Raw genomic sequence first — 17,624 nt, 5'->3', positions numbered from 1 at the left:
AGGCCATCTGCTAATCCCGTGCTTACTAAACAAACTAGATGTTCTTACTTCAAATAATACAGTCCTACTCTGATTATTCTCAGTTAAATGTTTGTATTCAAAAAGTCAGCTTGACAAGACTTCAGCTCACACAAAAACCTAAAAGAAGACAAGTGTGACAGAAATGGATTAGAAATTTTTGTCTTAAAATAAGTTTATGTTCATTTTTGGAGTGTGCTTTGCAGAACATGCTGGAGCTGTTGGAAGAAGTTCCTAACGGTGCAGCACCAGATAAAGTGCGAAGCTACATCTACCAGCTAATCAAAGCCATCAACTGGTGTCACAAGAATGAGATTGTGCACAGAGGTGAAAAAATTGTGCTTTGTTTGAAATACAGTTCGTCTGGTTGAAATGGTCATGATCATGATCATTATTGTTCACCCCCGGTGATGTTGCGTTTGAATCTCTTGTTGTCCCAGATATCAAACCTGAGAACCTGCTCATCAGCTCCGAGGATGTCCTCAAGCTCTGTGACTTTGGTGAGTTGTGCCTCATGTGATGATGCCATTCAAAATATTTGCTCAGTTCAAATGAAGTGGACTTCTTTTCCCGTTATATCATCACAGCTTTATGCAGTAGAGAATAAACTTCTACTGTCTAATAAAGTACATAACACAGTAGGCTGAGTCATCGCTGCTATCAAATGAGCAGTCATCACCGTGGTTATTTTTGTCATTCTATTTTGCCCTGTGAAAAGTCTCACTGTTTATTTATCACCTTGTAGATTGTGTATCAGCATGAAAAACTCTGCTGCTGTAAAGCTGCCAAGTATTACTATAAAATGCACAGCTAACACGTCTTATACAAATATTATTAATATTTGCCCAATGTTTCCCCTGACAACATAGGATTAATACTTTTTGCTTGGCCTGAAAAAGTCTTGCAGATTTCATACATAAATGCTTTCTTTAACTTTCAATGCATAGATACAGTGCCTTGCAAAAGTATTCGGCCCCCTTCAATCTTGCAACCTTTCGCCACATTTCAGGCTTCAAACATAAAGATATGAAATTTAATTTTTTTGTCAAGAATCAACAACAAGTGGGACACAATCGTGAAGTGGAACAACATTTATTGGATAATTTAAACTTTTTTAACAAATAAAAAACTGAAAAGTGGGGCGTGAATTATTATTCGGCCCCTTTACTTTCAGTGCAGCAAACTCACTCCAGAAGTTCAGTGAGGATCTCTGAATGATCCAATGTTGTCCTAAATGACCGATGATGATAAATAGAATCCACCTGTGTGTAATCAAGTCTCCGTATAAATGCACCTGCTCTGTGATAGTCTCAGGGTTCTGTTTAAAGTGCAGAGAGCATTATGAAAACCAAGGAACACACCAGGCAGGTCCGAGATACTGTTGTGGAGAAGTTTAAAGCCGGATTTGGATACAACAAGATTTCCCAAGCTTTAAACATCTCAAGGAGCACTGTGCAAGCCATCATATTGAAATGGAAGGAGCATCAGACCACTGCAAATCTACCAAGACCCGGCCGTCCTTCCAAACTTTCTTCTCAAACAAGGAGAAAACTGATCAGAGATGCAGCCAAGAGGCCCATGATCACTCTGGATGAACTGCAGAGATCTACAGCTGAGGTGGGAGAATCTGTCCATAGGACAACAATCAGTCGTACACTGCACAAATCTGGCCTTTATGGAAGAGTGGCAAGAAGAAAGCCATTTCTCATAGATATCCATAAAAAGTCTCGTTTAAAGTTTGCCACAAGCCACCTGGGAGACACACCAAACATGTGGAAGAAGGTGCTCTGGTCAGATGAAACCAAAATTGAACTTTTTGGCCACAATGCAAAACGATATGTTTGGCGTAAAAGCAACACAGCTCATCACCCTGAACACACCATCCCCACTGTCAAACATGGTGGTGGCAGCATCATGGTTTGGGCCTGCTTTTCTTCAGCAGGGACAGGGAAGATGGTTAAAATTCACGGGAAGATGGATGCAGCCAAATACAGGAACATTCTGGAAGAAAACCTGTTGGTATCTGCACAAGACCTGAGACTGGGACGGAGATTTATCTTCCAACAGGACAATGATCCAAAACATAAAGCCAAATCTACAATGGAATGGTTCAAAAATAAACGTATCCAGGTGTTAGAATGGCCAAGTCAAAGTCCAGACCTGAATCCAATCGAGAATCTGTGGAAAGAGCTGAAGACTGCTGTTCACAAACACTCTCCATCCAACCTCACTGAGCTCGAGCTGTTTTGCAAGGAAGAATGGGCAAGAATGTCAGTCTCTCGATGTGCAAAACTGATAGAAACATACCCCAAGCGACTTGCAGCTGTAATTGGAGCAAAAGGTGGCGCTACAAAGTATTAACGCAAGAGGGCCGAATAATATTGCACGCCCCACTTTTCAGTTTTTTATTTGTTAAAAAAGTTTAAATTATCCAATAAATTTTGTTCCACTTCACGATTGTGTCCCACTTGTTGTTGATTCTTGACAAAAAATTTAAATTTTATATCTTTATGTTTGAAGCCTGAAATGTGGTGAAAGGTTGCAAGGTTCAAGGGGGCCGAATACTTTTGCAAGGCACTGGAGCTATGCATCTTACTATAGATAGCTTGATAGCATCTTAAATGTGTAAATTTGTATTAACTTGTGTATATTGCCTTGATTCAGGTTTTGCTCGTAACTTGTCTGAAGGAACGGATGCCAACTACACCGAGTACGTGGCCACGAGGTGGTACCGCTCACCTGAGTTGCTGCTTGGGTGAGTAAGGAATCTAAAAAATTAGATTATTTTTTTGATGGATTCCCATCCCTAAATATTATAAAACACAATACTATACAATACAACATACTATTTAGAATACTAAAATGTATTATCATTGTAAAATTCTAATTGGGATACTGATAGCAGTTTTTTTAAATAGAGCTTGAATCCATTCCTATTGTCTATCTGTGTATCCCTCACATTTTCACAGGTTCCTTTGATAGTCATTGGGGAGTTTCGAAAAAGTAAAAGAGTCCAAGTGTTGGTGTATTTTTATGGAACAGCGCTCAAGGGGAAGGTTTACACCGTCCCGAGCACATTTGCACAGATTTCTTTCAGAAACAGGCACCTGTTTGTCTTTGAAGCGCCATGGGGGGATTTCAAAAAAGGGAAAGCCAAAAACAGCATAAGAATACCAACTAAATATTACATTGTTTGGTTATTTTTGGGGGGTGAACAATTATGTGAGCCTCTTTGGTTTTGGGGCCAAACATGTGTTGTTCATGCAGCTACTATAAAATGTTCTACTGCCTCTGTGTGCTTGCCTGATTGAGTAAATGCCCTGAAAGATTTAGTGAGATGCTGTTCGAACGCCGCCCCCTCAAACCTTCTCTTCCTCCAACACCACCTCTGCTTGGCGGTTGCCAGATCGCCGGCCGTTCCTTTCCACGCTACTCAGCGCGCCATCTCTCTTTTTAACGACATTATTCCCTTCCTTCTCCTCTTGATTTTAAGAACCACCATCCTTGTTTTCTCATTTAACCGCCGAAGTCATAACGCGCTGTTAACGACTTGGCACATTTTCTTTCATTTGTTAGGGCTCCCTATGGCAAGGCGGTGGACATGTGGTCAGTGGGGTGCATCCTCGGGGAGCTGAGTGATGGGCAGCCCTTGTTTCCAGGAGAAAGCGAGATTGATCAGGTTTGTTAGGAATCAATGAGTAACTGCTCTGCTATATATTATCATAGTCATTCTACTAGAGCACTGAATTGGCTCAACTCATTCACTGCCAGTTAGGGAAGTCCGAGTCACCTCATTTTGAGGATCAGCTGACACCAAGTCTCAATCCGATACCTCCGAAATGTATTAAGACGGGTGGAAAAAAGTACTGTACATTTAAGTGTTTTCCCCAATTTGAACAATATATTATATATATTATAGTCACATACAGCAGTGGTTTCAACAGTGTGAAAAAAAAAAAAAAAGAAAAGAAAATCACCTTTATTTTGCAAATCAGCTTTGCAGCACAACGAAACAAATTATGTTTCAGTATTTTATTTTACATAAACTTATAGGACAGAAATTAATTTCGTCATCCAATGCGATGAGTTGAGCTATTTTGGTTGTGAGGTTCTTGACTTTTTTGTTGCCACATCAAATCCATTTCAACTGGGAAGGCTTGCATTGAGTGATCATGTGTCACTGCCATTGACAACGATAGATGTCCAATCCAATTTGACGTTAATACATCAAACTAAATAATTTTATAAACCCGATCTTTTTTTTCCCGATTCCGATCCTCTGAAATTTACTTGATCAGACCCAATTTCTAATCACGTGATCGGATCGGTGACATTTCTACTGCAGTAGTACAGTAGTTATATTTCATTCAAATTTATTTTTTTATTTTTTACAGCTATTCACTATTCAGAAAGTCCTTGGACCACTTCCTGCTGAGCAGATGAAACTCTTCTACAACAACCCTCGCTTTCATGGAATCAGGGTACAACATATTAATTGTAGATCATCTCCTAACGTCTTTTTCGCGTAGTCCTTCCTCCCCCTCACACTTTTGCATGACTGAGTGCAGTGCTGTGACTCATGAGATAGAAGCAAACCGTGGAAGAAAATGTTCCATTAAGAGAGGGAAAGAAAGAGAATATTTTGTGTTACCTCACACAATTAGAATGTCTTACAAGTGGGAGGAAAATCAAGGTTTTACATTCTGTCTGTGTGTGTGTGTGTGTGTGTGTGTCTCAGTTTCCCTCAGTCACTCATCCTCAGACACTGGAAAGGCGGTACCAAGGCATTTTAAGCGGTTTGATGTTGGATCTTATGAAGGTAAAATTCTAACAAGGTGACATTACTCTACAGAATTAGCATTAACATTGGCATCAACACCTTAAACTTGTTTAGAGACTAACACCAGTGGTTCTCTAACTTTTTACATCACATAGCTTGTCTCAAGTACTACCATAAAGTCCAGTAAAATCACTGTATCTTTATGCACTAATTCACTTCATACCGGCCAGCCCACGTACTTGAACCTCACTTCCGCCGTCATTGGCAGCCAATGGGATAATGTGTCTGTCTTATTTGTCAGAACCTGCTGCTTCTCAACCCTACTGAGCGCTATCTGACTGAGCAAAGTCTGAATCATCCTGCCTTCCAGCCACTGAGGCAGGTGGAGAGAGAGAGACCGCCACCTGCCTCGCCAAATCCACCTCGCTCTTCCAAGAGGAAAACCCACCATCATGGAGAAAACACAGTCCCCACAAGGTCCAGTAAACAGCTCTTATGACTATACTGAAGAGGTTTTATTTAACCTTTTCATGCATGGATTATGATTTTTTTTTTGTGTGTGTGTATATGACCTTACAGGGTTTAACTCTTTGGCTGCCTTTGACAAGGCTAGACGTCCAATCCATTTACCAGCATTCACAGTCTGTTTTCTGGGTTTAAATGAATTGGACGTCTATCGCCATCAATGGCATGCAATAAGTTAAATACTATTGGGGGGGGGGGGGGGGGCAACTTTAGAGTGTTAACATTAACATTGGATTAGTTATACATGTATTGATTAGGGCTGTCAAACGATTAAAATGTTTAATCGAGTTAATCACAGCTTAAAAATTAATTAATCGTAATTAATCGCAATTCAAACCATCTATAAATATGCCATATTTGTCTGTAAATTATTGTTGGATTGGAAAGATAGGACACAAGACGGATATATACATTCAACATACTGTACATAAGTACTGTATTTGTTTATTATAACAATAAATCAACAAGATGGCATTAACATTATTAACATTCTGTTAAAGCGATCCATGGATAGAAAAACTTGTAGTTCTTAAAAGATAAATTTTAGTAAAAGTTATAGGAATTTTATATTAAAAAACCCTCCTAAGGTTTTCTTTTTCTTTTCTTTTTAATAAAATTAATAAAATTTTCAATAAAAAAAAAAAAAACTAGTAGTTCGCCATTGTTGATGTCAATAATTACACAATGCTCATGGTGCTGAAACCCATAAAATCAGTCGCACCCAAGCGCCAGCAGAGGGCGACAAAACACCAAAAAACACAAGTAACAAGTGGACATGACACTGTGCTGTCATTTTAATCTGTTTGAGCGGGGCATGTGCGTTAAATGCATCAAATATTTTAACGTGATTAATTTTAAAAATTAATCACCACCCGTTAATGCGATAATTTTGACAGCCCTAGTATTGATAATCATAAAAAATAATATTTAGACATTAGGGTTTTTTTTAAATACCAAAAATAGTCCCTTGGCCTATAAAGGGTTAAATGTCTGAAGTGTCAAATAAATAAATTATCCAAAATAGTTACTTGGGTTTAGGCATGTGCCAGTACGAGATTATGACTGTATGATAACCTTAAAAAAAAATACCATGGTATCACGGTATTTCAATTATAGCTGTAAAATGTGCTTTTTGAGATGTATGGTTAATTTTTTATTTTTTCCATTTTACAGGATTTTTTTATTGTTTGCAACTAGAGATGTCCCGATCGATCGGGTCCGATCACGTCATTTTCAAAGTATCGGAATCGGCAAGAAAATATCGGCCATGCCTTTTTTTTAATATATATATATATTTTTTTTTTTAATTAAATTGTTTTCTAATTGTATTTAACGTTACAGACATAATATGTTACACTCATCCAGAGTCTTTAGTTTAGGCTTAAGGTAGGGTTATCATATTTATCCCAAAAACGGCGGTAATTAATTTTTTAATAAATGTATCATGTTAAAATATTTGACGCAATTAATGCATGCACTGCACGACCCACTCACGCATTGTCGCGCTCAATCTGTAATGGCGCCATTTTACCTATATAGAGAGATAAAAGGCAACATAAAATGAGTAGAGTGAGTTTTGGCAGCCTTTGGAGCCTTTTTTTAAATGGCTAAAGCCTTAAAATCCCTCTCCCTATAATTAGAAATATCATGGGAAGCAATGTGAGGAAGCAAGGTAGCAATTGATCTTTTTCTTAACACCTTATGTTATTTCCCAACGCAGAGAAGATATATCAATTGGTAGCACTACGCACAGTCATGGTTCCACTTCCCATCATGCATTTGGGTTGAATGGCTGCAGTATCATTTACTGAAAGCTCAACAAATACACTAGATGGCAATATTTAGTCACAATAAACAAAGTCACAAGTCTTTCTATCCGTGGATCCCTCTCACAGAAAGAATGTTAATAATGTAAATGCCATCTTGAGGATTTACTGTCATAATAAACAAATACAGTACTTATGTACTGTATGTTGAATGTATATATTCGTCCGAGTTTTATTCATTTTTTTCTTAATGCATTGCCAAAATGTATATGATCGGGAAAAATTATCGGGAATGATTGGAAATGAATTGGGAGCAAAAAAAAGCAATCGGATCGGGAAATATCGGGATCGGCAGATACTCAAACTAAAACGATTGGGATTGGATCGGGAGCAAAAAAACATGAACAAACAAATTGGAACATCAACAAGAATATATAATGTTAAAATAGATAAAATAAAAAATAACAAATATTTTAAATAAAATTAAAATACAACATATACACCAAACCCACAGCCAAAGTTCAAGTTGCTAAACATTAGAACAAAAATAATTATTTTCCATAAAAAAGTAAAAACAATGAGACTTGCTCATTTTCTACAATTGTACAATGTTTCGCCATTTTTACTATGCTTTTATGACAAGCACGCCAACTGGTTGATCACATAAGGGTTTGGACAAAGATAATGGCTGCTCCTTAGATGAACAATTTAGCTGTTTTACCGTTAGTTAAGGAACGCATTATTAATGAGAATGACATGTTTTAACTGGCGGAATATGAAACAGATTCTTTTGTTTTTCCCCATGTTTTCCTGATTAAAATCACGTACACTGACTTTGTTAATGTCCCCCTAGGAGCCACACCAAGAGTTCAAGCCAACGCCGCTCCAGCAGCAAAGAATGTTCAAGTCTTCCACGTCATGGAGACCTTCATCACCTTGGCAATGAGAATTTCCTCAACGGTAACAAACCCCCATCAAGTTTAAGTCCAACACTCCACCCCAAGAGTCAGTATCTTTCCCAGACACTAAATCGCTCTGCCTCGTCAAACAAAGATCTCGCCAATAACAACCTACCGCATCTCCTCAGTCCGAAAGAAATCAAAAACAAACCTGAGTTTGATTTCAATTTGGTACCTTCACCCAAGTTGCCAGAACAGGGGCACGGTGCAAAGTATGGCCACAGCAAGTCCAGTAGTTCCTCTCGATCTCAGCAGCAACAACAACAACAGCAGCAGCAGCAGCAGCAGCAAGGTGGGCGCCACACCTTCCTGGAAAGCAAGAACAACACCTTACAGTCAGGAGGAGAAAAACAACACGGCAGACACTCCCACAGCGTGGCGGACTCAGCTCACGGGTCAATGTCATCGTCGTCCAAAAGCTCGGCCTCTTATCTCAGCTTGTCCAAAAGCCACAGTGCTCTGAGTGATGCCAAATCCATTGGGAACCTCAGTGATGGTCGACTTCACCCTGACGACCCAAACTCAAATGCAACAGCGCCGGTGGGGCCCAGCGCACGTTTCTTCCCTGCCAGTTGTCTTGACCTCAATGCCCCCTCGGGGGCCCCGGGACCGCCTGGTAGCCCGTCGGCACGACACAGCGATCGCTCCGGGCACAGCCCCGCATCCCGTGGTAGCGGCAACGTCCGAATGGAGAGCAGCACGCTGGACTCATCCTCCAGACACAAGTCCAGACATAAACCAATGGCTCCAGGTAAGTTGATTAGACTCCTCCAGCCCCTTTGTATCGCTCTTGCAACCTGCTGATGTCATGCTTTGGCATCCAATTCCTTCCGAATAGAGAGATGTTTCACAAATCTTTCCTATCATCCCCAGAGGAAGCCAAGGCTCCAGAAATTTTAGATCCTGGGGGTTCAGCGATGCCTGCCACCCACACACTGCCATCCCCACATGATTCGTACCATTATGGCCTGGGTTACTCGTCCCCATTCTCCTCCCAGCAACGGCCTCAACGTCACTCCATGTACGTGAGGAGAGAACGCCACCGACCTCATGGCGTAGATGCTGGAATGGCAGGCTTGCCCCCTCCAGGTCAAGCGATACCAACACGAGCTTCTAGCTTGCAGCTCCTTTCACCGCAGCTTCAGCACAGGACAACCCTCACTGGACACTCAGTGAGCTCCTCTAGGGAAGACTGCACAGATGGCATGACCAGGGTTAGTCACTATCGTTACTTAGGCTATGTCCACATCCAGCCATCCATCCATCATCTACCACTTAATCCGAGATCGGCTATCTCCACATGTGAGTAGCAAATTGGCTGCCTCGCTTTTGTCCGTCTGCCCTGGGCCAGCTGTGGCTACAGTAGTATCTTATGGTCATCTAGTGTGGAGTGAATCAATAATGCAATGTAACGTGTCTCTGAGTGGTAAAAAGTGCTGTATAAATTTGATGCTATATTATTAGTAAAACAGAATGTACACAACTAAACTGATGGTATATAATATGAGGTATTAAGATCTTGGAGAATATTTGGTTTTAGGCAGCTCGCATTTGGTGAATGTTTACCCCCGTTTTTCAGCGACTCTCTCAGAAAACGTAGTATGTATGTATGGTATCCTTTTCGTCACTTTCAATTGCATCACATTCACATTTAACATGTGAAGCTAACCATCAAAGCATAGTTTCACAGGGCATGTGTGGTCTACTGGGATATGTTGCATCTATTAAAAACATGCAAATAAACTGATATGATGAAGTTAGAATTTATTGAGTAAATGCTGCAAGGTTGTTCAGCATGCACATTTTATCCGTATCAAGCCTTGAAAGAATTTGAGAAACATGAGCATCCCTAGAACCCTTATAAACATGTGCCTTTGAGGATTTTTTTTTCAAAACGAAAAGTTAATGTTGCGTTCAATGATATCGAAATAATTATTTTATGACTTTCCATGGGTTTGCGTTAACTTGGACGTTTCCGTCCCTTTGACAGGGCGAGCAGTCACCCAAAGACATGAGCCACCCTTGTGTTCCTATCAAAGATTCAACAAGGGACAACACTGCAGCTTTTCATTCTCAACGACCGCCCAAAAATGAGGTTTGACCCTATGTGTCTTACTCCCATCAAAGTCATTTCACTGAGAAGTTTATCTCAGTGTCTCATGCGATGATGGTAATGAGACTCTTAGTATTTTCTTGTTTCATGTCGAATCGTGCGACTAATAGGTTGGTATGTATCACGATCCTCATGGAGAGGATGGCGTGTCCTCAAAGGAGAACCGTATGATCTTCACTGAGTCGATGCCTCGAAGAGTTGGCAGTTTCTACAGAGGTAAATAGATGTGTTTTGTTAACTCATTGACAGTGCTTTTGTTGGCGAGAGATGTCCAAACCATAATGATTAGGATGATTCACCGCTTGCCCTCCCAGTTAAAAAGCCATTGAGTTAAGTGTTCGAATTATTTAAACTCTAGGGTTAAAGTTGTTTAAAAAATCCTTACTAGACTTGGATCAACCCTTCACTTTTGGGTGCATCTTTTCCAATGTCCTTATTTTTCTTGACTTGTTTGCATTCAGTGCCATCTCCAAGACCAGATAACTCATCGTCTTTCCATGAGGGTGTTGGGCAGGGTCGGGGACCAATCGTACCCGTTGTCCCCGGTAACCCTGTTTCTATGGCCAATCACTCCAAACGCCAGACTGCCTTTGACTGGTGAGATTCTTCTTTTACCTGTAGAGCCTTGGGGTACTTTCACACTAACACTGTTTGGTTCTTTTTAAATGGGCTAGAGTTATTTTTCTCAGATGGTCCGCTTCGTTCAGTAAGTGTGAACACGCATCCGAACCCCCTTTTAATTTTCGTTATGTCTTTAGGACAAAAATACTTATCGGTCTTAGTCATATTTTAGTTATTTCAAAATGTGTTCATCTTGTCCAGTCTTAGTTGACAGTTCCAACTATTTCGAATGAATATTGACAGACAAGAACATAATTGTAGAGTCTACAAGGACATCAACATCTTCATGATGATTCTACACACTCAGTTGGAAAACAGCACATTATTTGCAATTAATTAAACACACCTAGACGCCACGAACTGTATGTTAAAAGTTTTCCAAGATTTTAAGTAGACATTCACCGAGTCACCGCACTAAATGATAATGTTAACGCGAACGCTATGCTAACACTACATGTTACTTTACCATGTGATGATCACTCAGCACAGACCTTTAAAGGCTAAAGCAACATGGCATAGCCAAGATAAGAAAACAAAACTTACTAATTTCATAAAAGGAGCCTGGAATGGGCACACGTTTACTTACCGGCCGGTGAGTAAGCCCGTGTGTGGGTCGGTGGGAGGTGCAGCTTGTCACATGAGTGACAGGACCAAACACTACTAAATAGGTGCTAACTACACATACTGTATGATAAGAAAATATCACACATCGTGAAATTGGAACTCGGAAACTATGGCGAATTTTCATCTCGTTCTCGTCTCGTCAGACGACAACTAGCATCCATCTTGTTATTGTTTAGCCTCAAAAGACTCGTTTTTAGCTTGTCGTTACGATGTCATCGTCATGAAAAAATTGTTCATTGACGAAATATTTTCGTTATCATCAGGGGTGAAAGTGGCCAGAATTTCTTGCCGGAACTCCCCGACGTGAAGGTCGCCACGGAACCAGAAATTTTTGTTCATTTATTTATTTGTGCGTATGTGATGCGTAGCAATTTGGGCGGCAGCCAAAGGCGGGGGCCTTGGCGGTCCGACCCCCGGCTACAGAAGCTAACTCTTGGGACATGGAATGTCACCTCTCTGGCGGGGAAGGAGCCCGAGCTGGTGTGTGAGGCAGAGAAGTTCCAACTAGATATAGTTGGACTCTCCTCCACACACAGTTTGGGTTCCGATACCAGTCCTCTCGAGAGGGGTTGGACCCTCTTCCACTCTGGAGTTGCCCACGGTGAGAGGCGCCGAGCAGGTGTGGGCATACTTATTGCCCCCCGGCTTGGTGCCTGTACGCTGCGGTTTACCCCAGTAGACGAGAGGGTAGCCTCCCTCCGCCTTCGGGTGGGGGGACGGGTCCTGACTGTTGTTTGTGCTTATGCACCAAACAGCAGTTCAGAGTACCCACCCTTTTTGGAGTCCTTGGAGGGTGTGCTGGAGAGTGCCCCCTCTGGGGACTCCCTCGTTCTGCTGGGGGACTTCAACGCTCACGTGGGCAATGACAGTGAGACCTGGAGGGGCGTGATTGGGAGGAACGGCCCCCCCGATCAGAACCCGAGCGGTGTTCTGTTATTGGACTTCTGTGCTCGTCACGGATTGTCCATAACGAACACCATGTTCAAACATAAGGGTGTCCATATGTGCACTTGGCACCAGGACACCCTAGGCCGCAGTTCGATGATCGACTTTGTGATCGTGTCATCGGACTTGCGGCCGCATGTTTTGGACACTCGGGTGAAGAGAGGGGCGGAGCTGTCAACTGATCACCACCTGGTGGTGTGTTGGCTCCGATGGTGGGGGAAGATGCTGGTCAGACCTGGCAGGCCCAAACGTATTGTGAGGGTCTGCTGGGAACGTCTGGCAGAATCCCCTGTCAGAAAGGGCTTCAACACCCACCTCCGGCAGAACTTCTAACTTGTCCCGGGGAAGGTGGGGGACATTGAGTCCGAGTGGACCATGTTCCGCACCTCCATTGTTGAGGCGGCCGATCGGAGCTGTGGCCGTAGGGTGGTTGGTGCCTGTCGTGGCGGCAATCCCCGAACCCGCTGGTGGACACCTGGGGTAAGGGATGCCGTCAAGCTGAAGAAGGAGGCCTATCAGGCCTTTTTGGCCTGTGGGACTCCGGAGGCAGCTGACAGGTACCGGCTGACCAAACGGACTGCGGCTTCGGCGGTCGCCGAGGCAAAAACTCGGACATGGGAGGAGTTCGGTGAGGCCATGGAAAACGACTTCCGGACGGCTTCGAGGAAATTCTGGTCCACCATCCGGCGTCTGAGGAGAGGAAAGCAGTGCACCATTAACACTGTGTATAGTGAAGATGGTGTACTGCTGACCTCGACTCGGGACGTCGTGAGTCGGTGGGGAGAATACTTCGAAGCCCTCCTCAATTCCACCGACACGCCTTCCTTTGAGGAAGCAGAGTCTGGGGACTCTGAGGTGGGCTCTTCAATCTCTGGGGTTGAAGTCACTGAGGTGGTTGGTAAGCTCCTCGGTGGCAAGGCCCCGGGGGTAGATGAGATCCGCCCAGAGTTCCTAAAGGCTCTGGATGTTGTAGGGCTGTCATGGCTGACACGCCTCTACAACATCGCGTGGACATCGGGGACAGTGCCTCTGGATTGGCAGACCGGGGTGGTGGTCCCCCTTTTTAAAAAGGGGGACCGGAGGGTGTGTTCCAATTATAGAGGGATCACACTCCTCAGCCTCCCCGGTAAAGTCTATTCAGGGGTGCTGGAGAGGAGGGTCCGTCGGGAAGTCGAATCTCGGATTCAGGAGGAGCAGTGTGGTTTTCGTCCCGGCCGTGGAACAGTGGACCAGCTCTACACCCTCGGCAGGGTCCTCGAGGGTGCATGGGAGTTCGCTCAACCAGTCTACATGTGTTTTGTGGATTTGGAGAAGGCGTTCGACCGTGTGCCTAGGGGAGTCCTGTGGAGGGTGCTCCGGGAGTACGGGGTACCGAGCCCCTTGGTAAGGGCTGTTCGGTCCCTGTACGACCAGTGTCAGAGTCTGGTCCGCATTGCCGGCAGTAAGTCGAATTCGTTCCCAGTGAGGATTGGACTCCGCCAAGGCTGCCCTTTGTCACCGATTCTGTTCATAATTTTTATGGACAGAATTTCTAGGCGCAGCCGAAGAGTTGAGGGGGTCCGGTTTGGTGGCCTCAGCATCTCATCTCTGCTTTTTGCAGATGATGTGGTGCTGTTGGCTTCATCAAGCCGTGACCTCCAACTCTCACTGGGGCGGTTTGCAGCCAAGTGTGAAGCGGTTGGGATGAAGATCAGCACCTCCAAATCCGAGACCATGGTCCTCAGCCGGAAAAGGGTGGCATGCCCTCTCCGGGTCGGGGATGAGATCCTGCCCTAAGTGGAGGAGTTTAAGTATCTTGGGGTCTTGTTCACAAGTGAGGGTAGGAGGGAGCGGGAGATTGACAGGCGGATCGGTGCAGCGTCTGCAGTGATGCGGACTCTGCACCGGTCCGTTGTGGTTAAGAAGGAGCTGAGCCAAAAGGCGAAGCTCTCGATTTACCGGTCGATCTACGTTCCTACCCTCACCTATGGTCACGAGCTGTGGGTCGTGACCGAAAGAACAAGATCCCGGATACAAGCGGCCGAAATGAGTTTCCTCCGCAGGGTGTCCGGGCTCTCCCTTAGAGATCGGGTGAGAAGCTCGGTCATCCGGGAGGGGCTTGGTGTCGAGCCGCTACTCCTCCGCGTTGAGAGGAGCCAGTTGAGGTGGCTCGGGCATCTGGTTCGGATGCCTCCTGGACGCCTCCCTGGAGAGGTGTTCCGGGCATGTCCCACCGGCGGGAGGCCCCGGGGTCGACCCAGGACACGCTGGAGAGACTATGTCACTCGGCTGGCCTGGGAACGTCTTGGAATCCCGCCGGAGGAGCTGGCTGAAGTGGCTGGGGAGAGGGAAGTTTGGGCTTCCCTGCTGAAGCTGCTGCCCCCGCGACCCGACCCCGGAATAAGCGGAAGATAATGGATGGATTTATTTATTTATTTATTTTCTTTTTTTTTGAGGGGGTGGGGGGTCAAACCTCCTAAAACTACTGAAATGCAAAGACACACGCAGTTATTTCTGTAACACATACAGTGCCTTGCAAAAGTATTCGGCCTCCTTGAATCTTGCAAGCTTTCGCCACATTTCAGGCTTCAAACATAAAGATATGAAATTTAATTTTTTTGTCAAGAATCAACAACAAGTGGGACACAATCGTGAAGTGGAACAACATTTATTGGATAATTTAAACTTTTTTAACAAATAAAAAACTGAAAAGTGGGGCGTGCAATATTATTCGGCCCCTTTACTTTCAGTGCAGCAAACTCACTCCAGAAGTTCAGTGAGGATCTCTGAATGATCCAATGTTGTCCTAAATGACCGATGATGATAAATAGAATCCACCTGTGTGTAATCAAGTCTCCGTATAAATGCACCTGCTCTGTGATAGTCTCAGGGTTCTGTTTAAAGTGCAGAGAGCATTATGAAAACCAAGGAACACACCAGGCAGGTCCGAGATACTGTTGTGGAGAAGTTTAAAGCCGGATTTGGATACAAAAAGATTTCCCAAGCTTTAAACATCTCAAGGAGCACTGTGCAAGCCATCATATTGAAATGGAAGGAGCATCAGACCACTGCAAATCTACCAAGACCCGGCCGTCCTTCCAAACTTTCTTCTCAAACAAGGAGAAAACTGATCAGAGATGCAGCCAAGAGGCCCATGATCACTCTGGATGAACTGCAGAGATCTACAGCTGAGGTGGGAGAGTCTGTCTATAGGACAACAATCAGTCGTACACTGCACAAATCTGGCCTTTATGGAAGAGTGGCAAGAAGAAAGCCATTTCTCAAAGATATCCTTAAAGAGTCTCGTTTAAAGTTTGCCACAAGCCACCTAGGAGACACACCAAACATGTGGAAGAAGGTGCTCTGGTCAGATGAAACCAAAATTGAACTTTTTGGCCACAATGCAAAATGATATGTTTGGCGTAAAAGCAACACAGCTCATCACCCTGAACACACCATCCCCACTGTTAAACATGGTGGTGGCAGCATCATGGTTTGGGCCTGCTTTTCTTCAGCAGGGACAGGGAAGATGGTTAAAATTCACGGGAAGATGGATGCAGCCAAATACAGGAACATTCTGGAAGAAAACCTGTTGGTATCTGCACAAGACCTGAGACTGGGACAGAGATTTATCTTCCAACAGGACAATGATCCAAAACATAAAGCCAAATCTACAATGGAATGGTTCAAAAATAAACGTATCCAGGTGTTAGAATGGCCAAGTCAATGTCCAGACCTGAATCCAATCGAGAATCTGTGGAAAGAGCTGAAGACTGCTGTTCACAAACACTCTCCATCCAACCTCACTGAGCTCGAGCTGTTTTGCAAGGAAGAATGGGCAAGAATGTCAGTCTCTCGATGTGCAAAACTGATAGAAACACACCCCAAGCGACTTGCAGCTGTAATTGGAGCAAAAGGTGGCGCTACAAAGTATTAACGCAAGGGGGCCGAATAATATTGCACGCCCCACTTTTCAGTTTTTTATTTGTTAAAAAAGTTTAAATTATCCAATAAATTTTGTTCCACTTCACGATTGTGTCCCACTTGTTGTTGATTCTTGACAAAAAATTAAAATTTTATATCTTTATGTTTGAAGCCTGAAATGTGGGAAAGGTTGCAAGGTTCAAGGGGGCCGAATACTTTTGCAAGGCACTGTACAAAAACTGATTTTCATTCCAAATGGTATTTTTTCAAGGATTTGCAAAATAAAAACAGCAATAACCCCAACCTCCATCTCCTGATTTTTATTTTCCCTCATTTCCTCACATACTAAATGCCAAATCTCAATTTTAACTACTTAAGAACATAGGATGTATATTAAAATTGAAGTTAATGTAAACATTTACTTTTACTTTTTTTTTTCTTTTTTTTAAATAATAAAGATATAAGTAACATACATTCAGAAAAATAAGTACAAATTACTTATATTATGCAGAGTGAAATGGAATATATTTTGAAGATCGCGCAAACATTGACTTTTTTTTTCCCACAATATTTTTATTGATTTTCAAACTAATAATTCACACCATGGAAACAATAACATAAAAAGACCACACCAGGAATACACACAAAAAGAAAAAAAACAACAACAACAAAAAACAATTGTTCCTCTAACATTATAAGCTCCAGTTTCACCCCCCTTCCCCCGCCCTCCCCCTCCACATTGACTTTTTTAAATCATAAGGAAATGAATAAGTAGTCTAACATAAATGAACAAATCTAAGTCCAAAGTGCGCATGGACAGCTAAGATGCTCTGAACCTCCCCATCAGAGCAAATAAAACTAAATATGATATATAAGCCTCCTCAACTCTTTCCCTGCTCTTAAAGATTTTCTTTTACATTGCCCTTTTTTTGTCGCATCAGTTCAACAACTTTTTTTTTTTTGCTGTTCCAGAAAACATGCACATTTGAACCAATCAGAGCTAACTATCTCTGCTGATCACATGTCAGTATGTCAGCCAATTGAACGGATAAATGAGTGCATTCGCACATTGACGTGACTCATCATCGTCAGACTGTGATAACTGCAGCAGCCGGGGAAACCGCCGTGTCGTCCATGGAATGAAATCAATAATAAATATCGGTGGAAACAGATTACGCTACACAAGCACTTTATTATGCTTGTTGTTAACACTTATGTATGTAAATCTGATATTGGTAGATCCATTGGTTCACCACTGGTTATCATCACCGTCGGCGAATTCGAGTGTCAGACCGAACAAACAAATTCTGGTACGCTCAAAAGTCATGGGTCTCGGTCCGCTTTAAGCGCACCCTGCTTCACTTGTGAAT

General features: G+C 43.1%; 1 protein-coding gene across 2 annotated transcripts in view; it reads left to right on the top strand.

The window, feature by feature from the left end:
- Positions 1–17,624, top strand: part of cdkl5 (cyclin dependent kinase like 5) — a 49,322-nt gene that overhangs the window by 22,962 nt on the left and 8,736 nt on the right. For both annotated transcript variants that reach the window (XM_057844647.1, XM_057844640.1), the window contains exons 6-17: positions 225–345; positions 459–518; positions 2,683–2,773; positions 3,595–3,697; positions 4,413–4,499; positions 4,757–4,837; positions 5,100–5,275; positions 7,943–8,799; positions 8,922–9,262; positions 10,039–10,143; positions 10,272–10,377; positions 10,623–10,758. In XM_057844647.1, the coding sequence (XP_057700630.1) occupies positions 225–345; positions 459–518; positions 2,683–2,773; positions 3,595–3,697; positions 4,413–4,499; positions 4,757–4,837; positions 5,100–5,275; positions 7,943–8,799; positions 8,922–9,262; positions 10,039–10,143; positions 10,272–10,377; positions 10,623–10,758 (2,264 nt within the window). The remainder of the gene's footprint in view (positions 1–224; positions 346–458; positions 519–2,682; positions 2,774–3,594; positions 3,698–4,412; positions 4,500–4,756; positions 4,838–5,099; positions 5,276–7,942; positions 8,800–8,921; positions 9,263–10,038; positions 10,144–10,271; positions 10,378–10,622; positions 10,759–17,624) is intronic.

The sequence above is a fragment of the Corythoichthys intestinalis genome, chromosome 1 (assembly GCF_030265065.1).
Source record: "Corythoichthys intestinalis isolate RoL2023-P3 chromosome 1, ASM3026506v1, whole genome shotgun sequence".
Taxonomy (NCBI): domain Eukaryota; kingdom Metazoa; phylum Chordata; class Actinopteri; order Syngnathiformes; family Syngnathidae; genus Corythoichthys; species Corythoichthys intestinalis.
The sequence above is the reverse complement of the archived record's forward strand: the minus strand, read 5'-3'. Positions and strand labels throughout refer to the sequence as shown.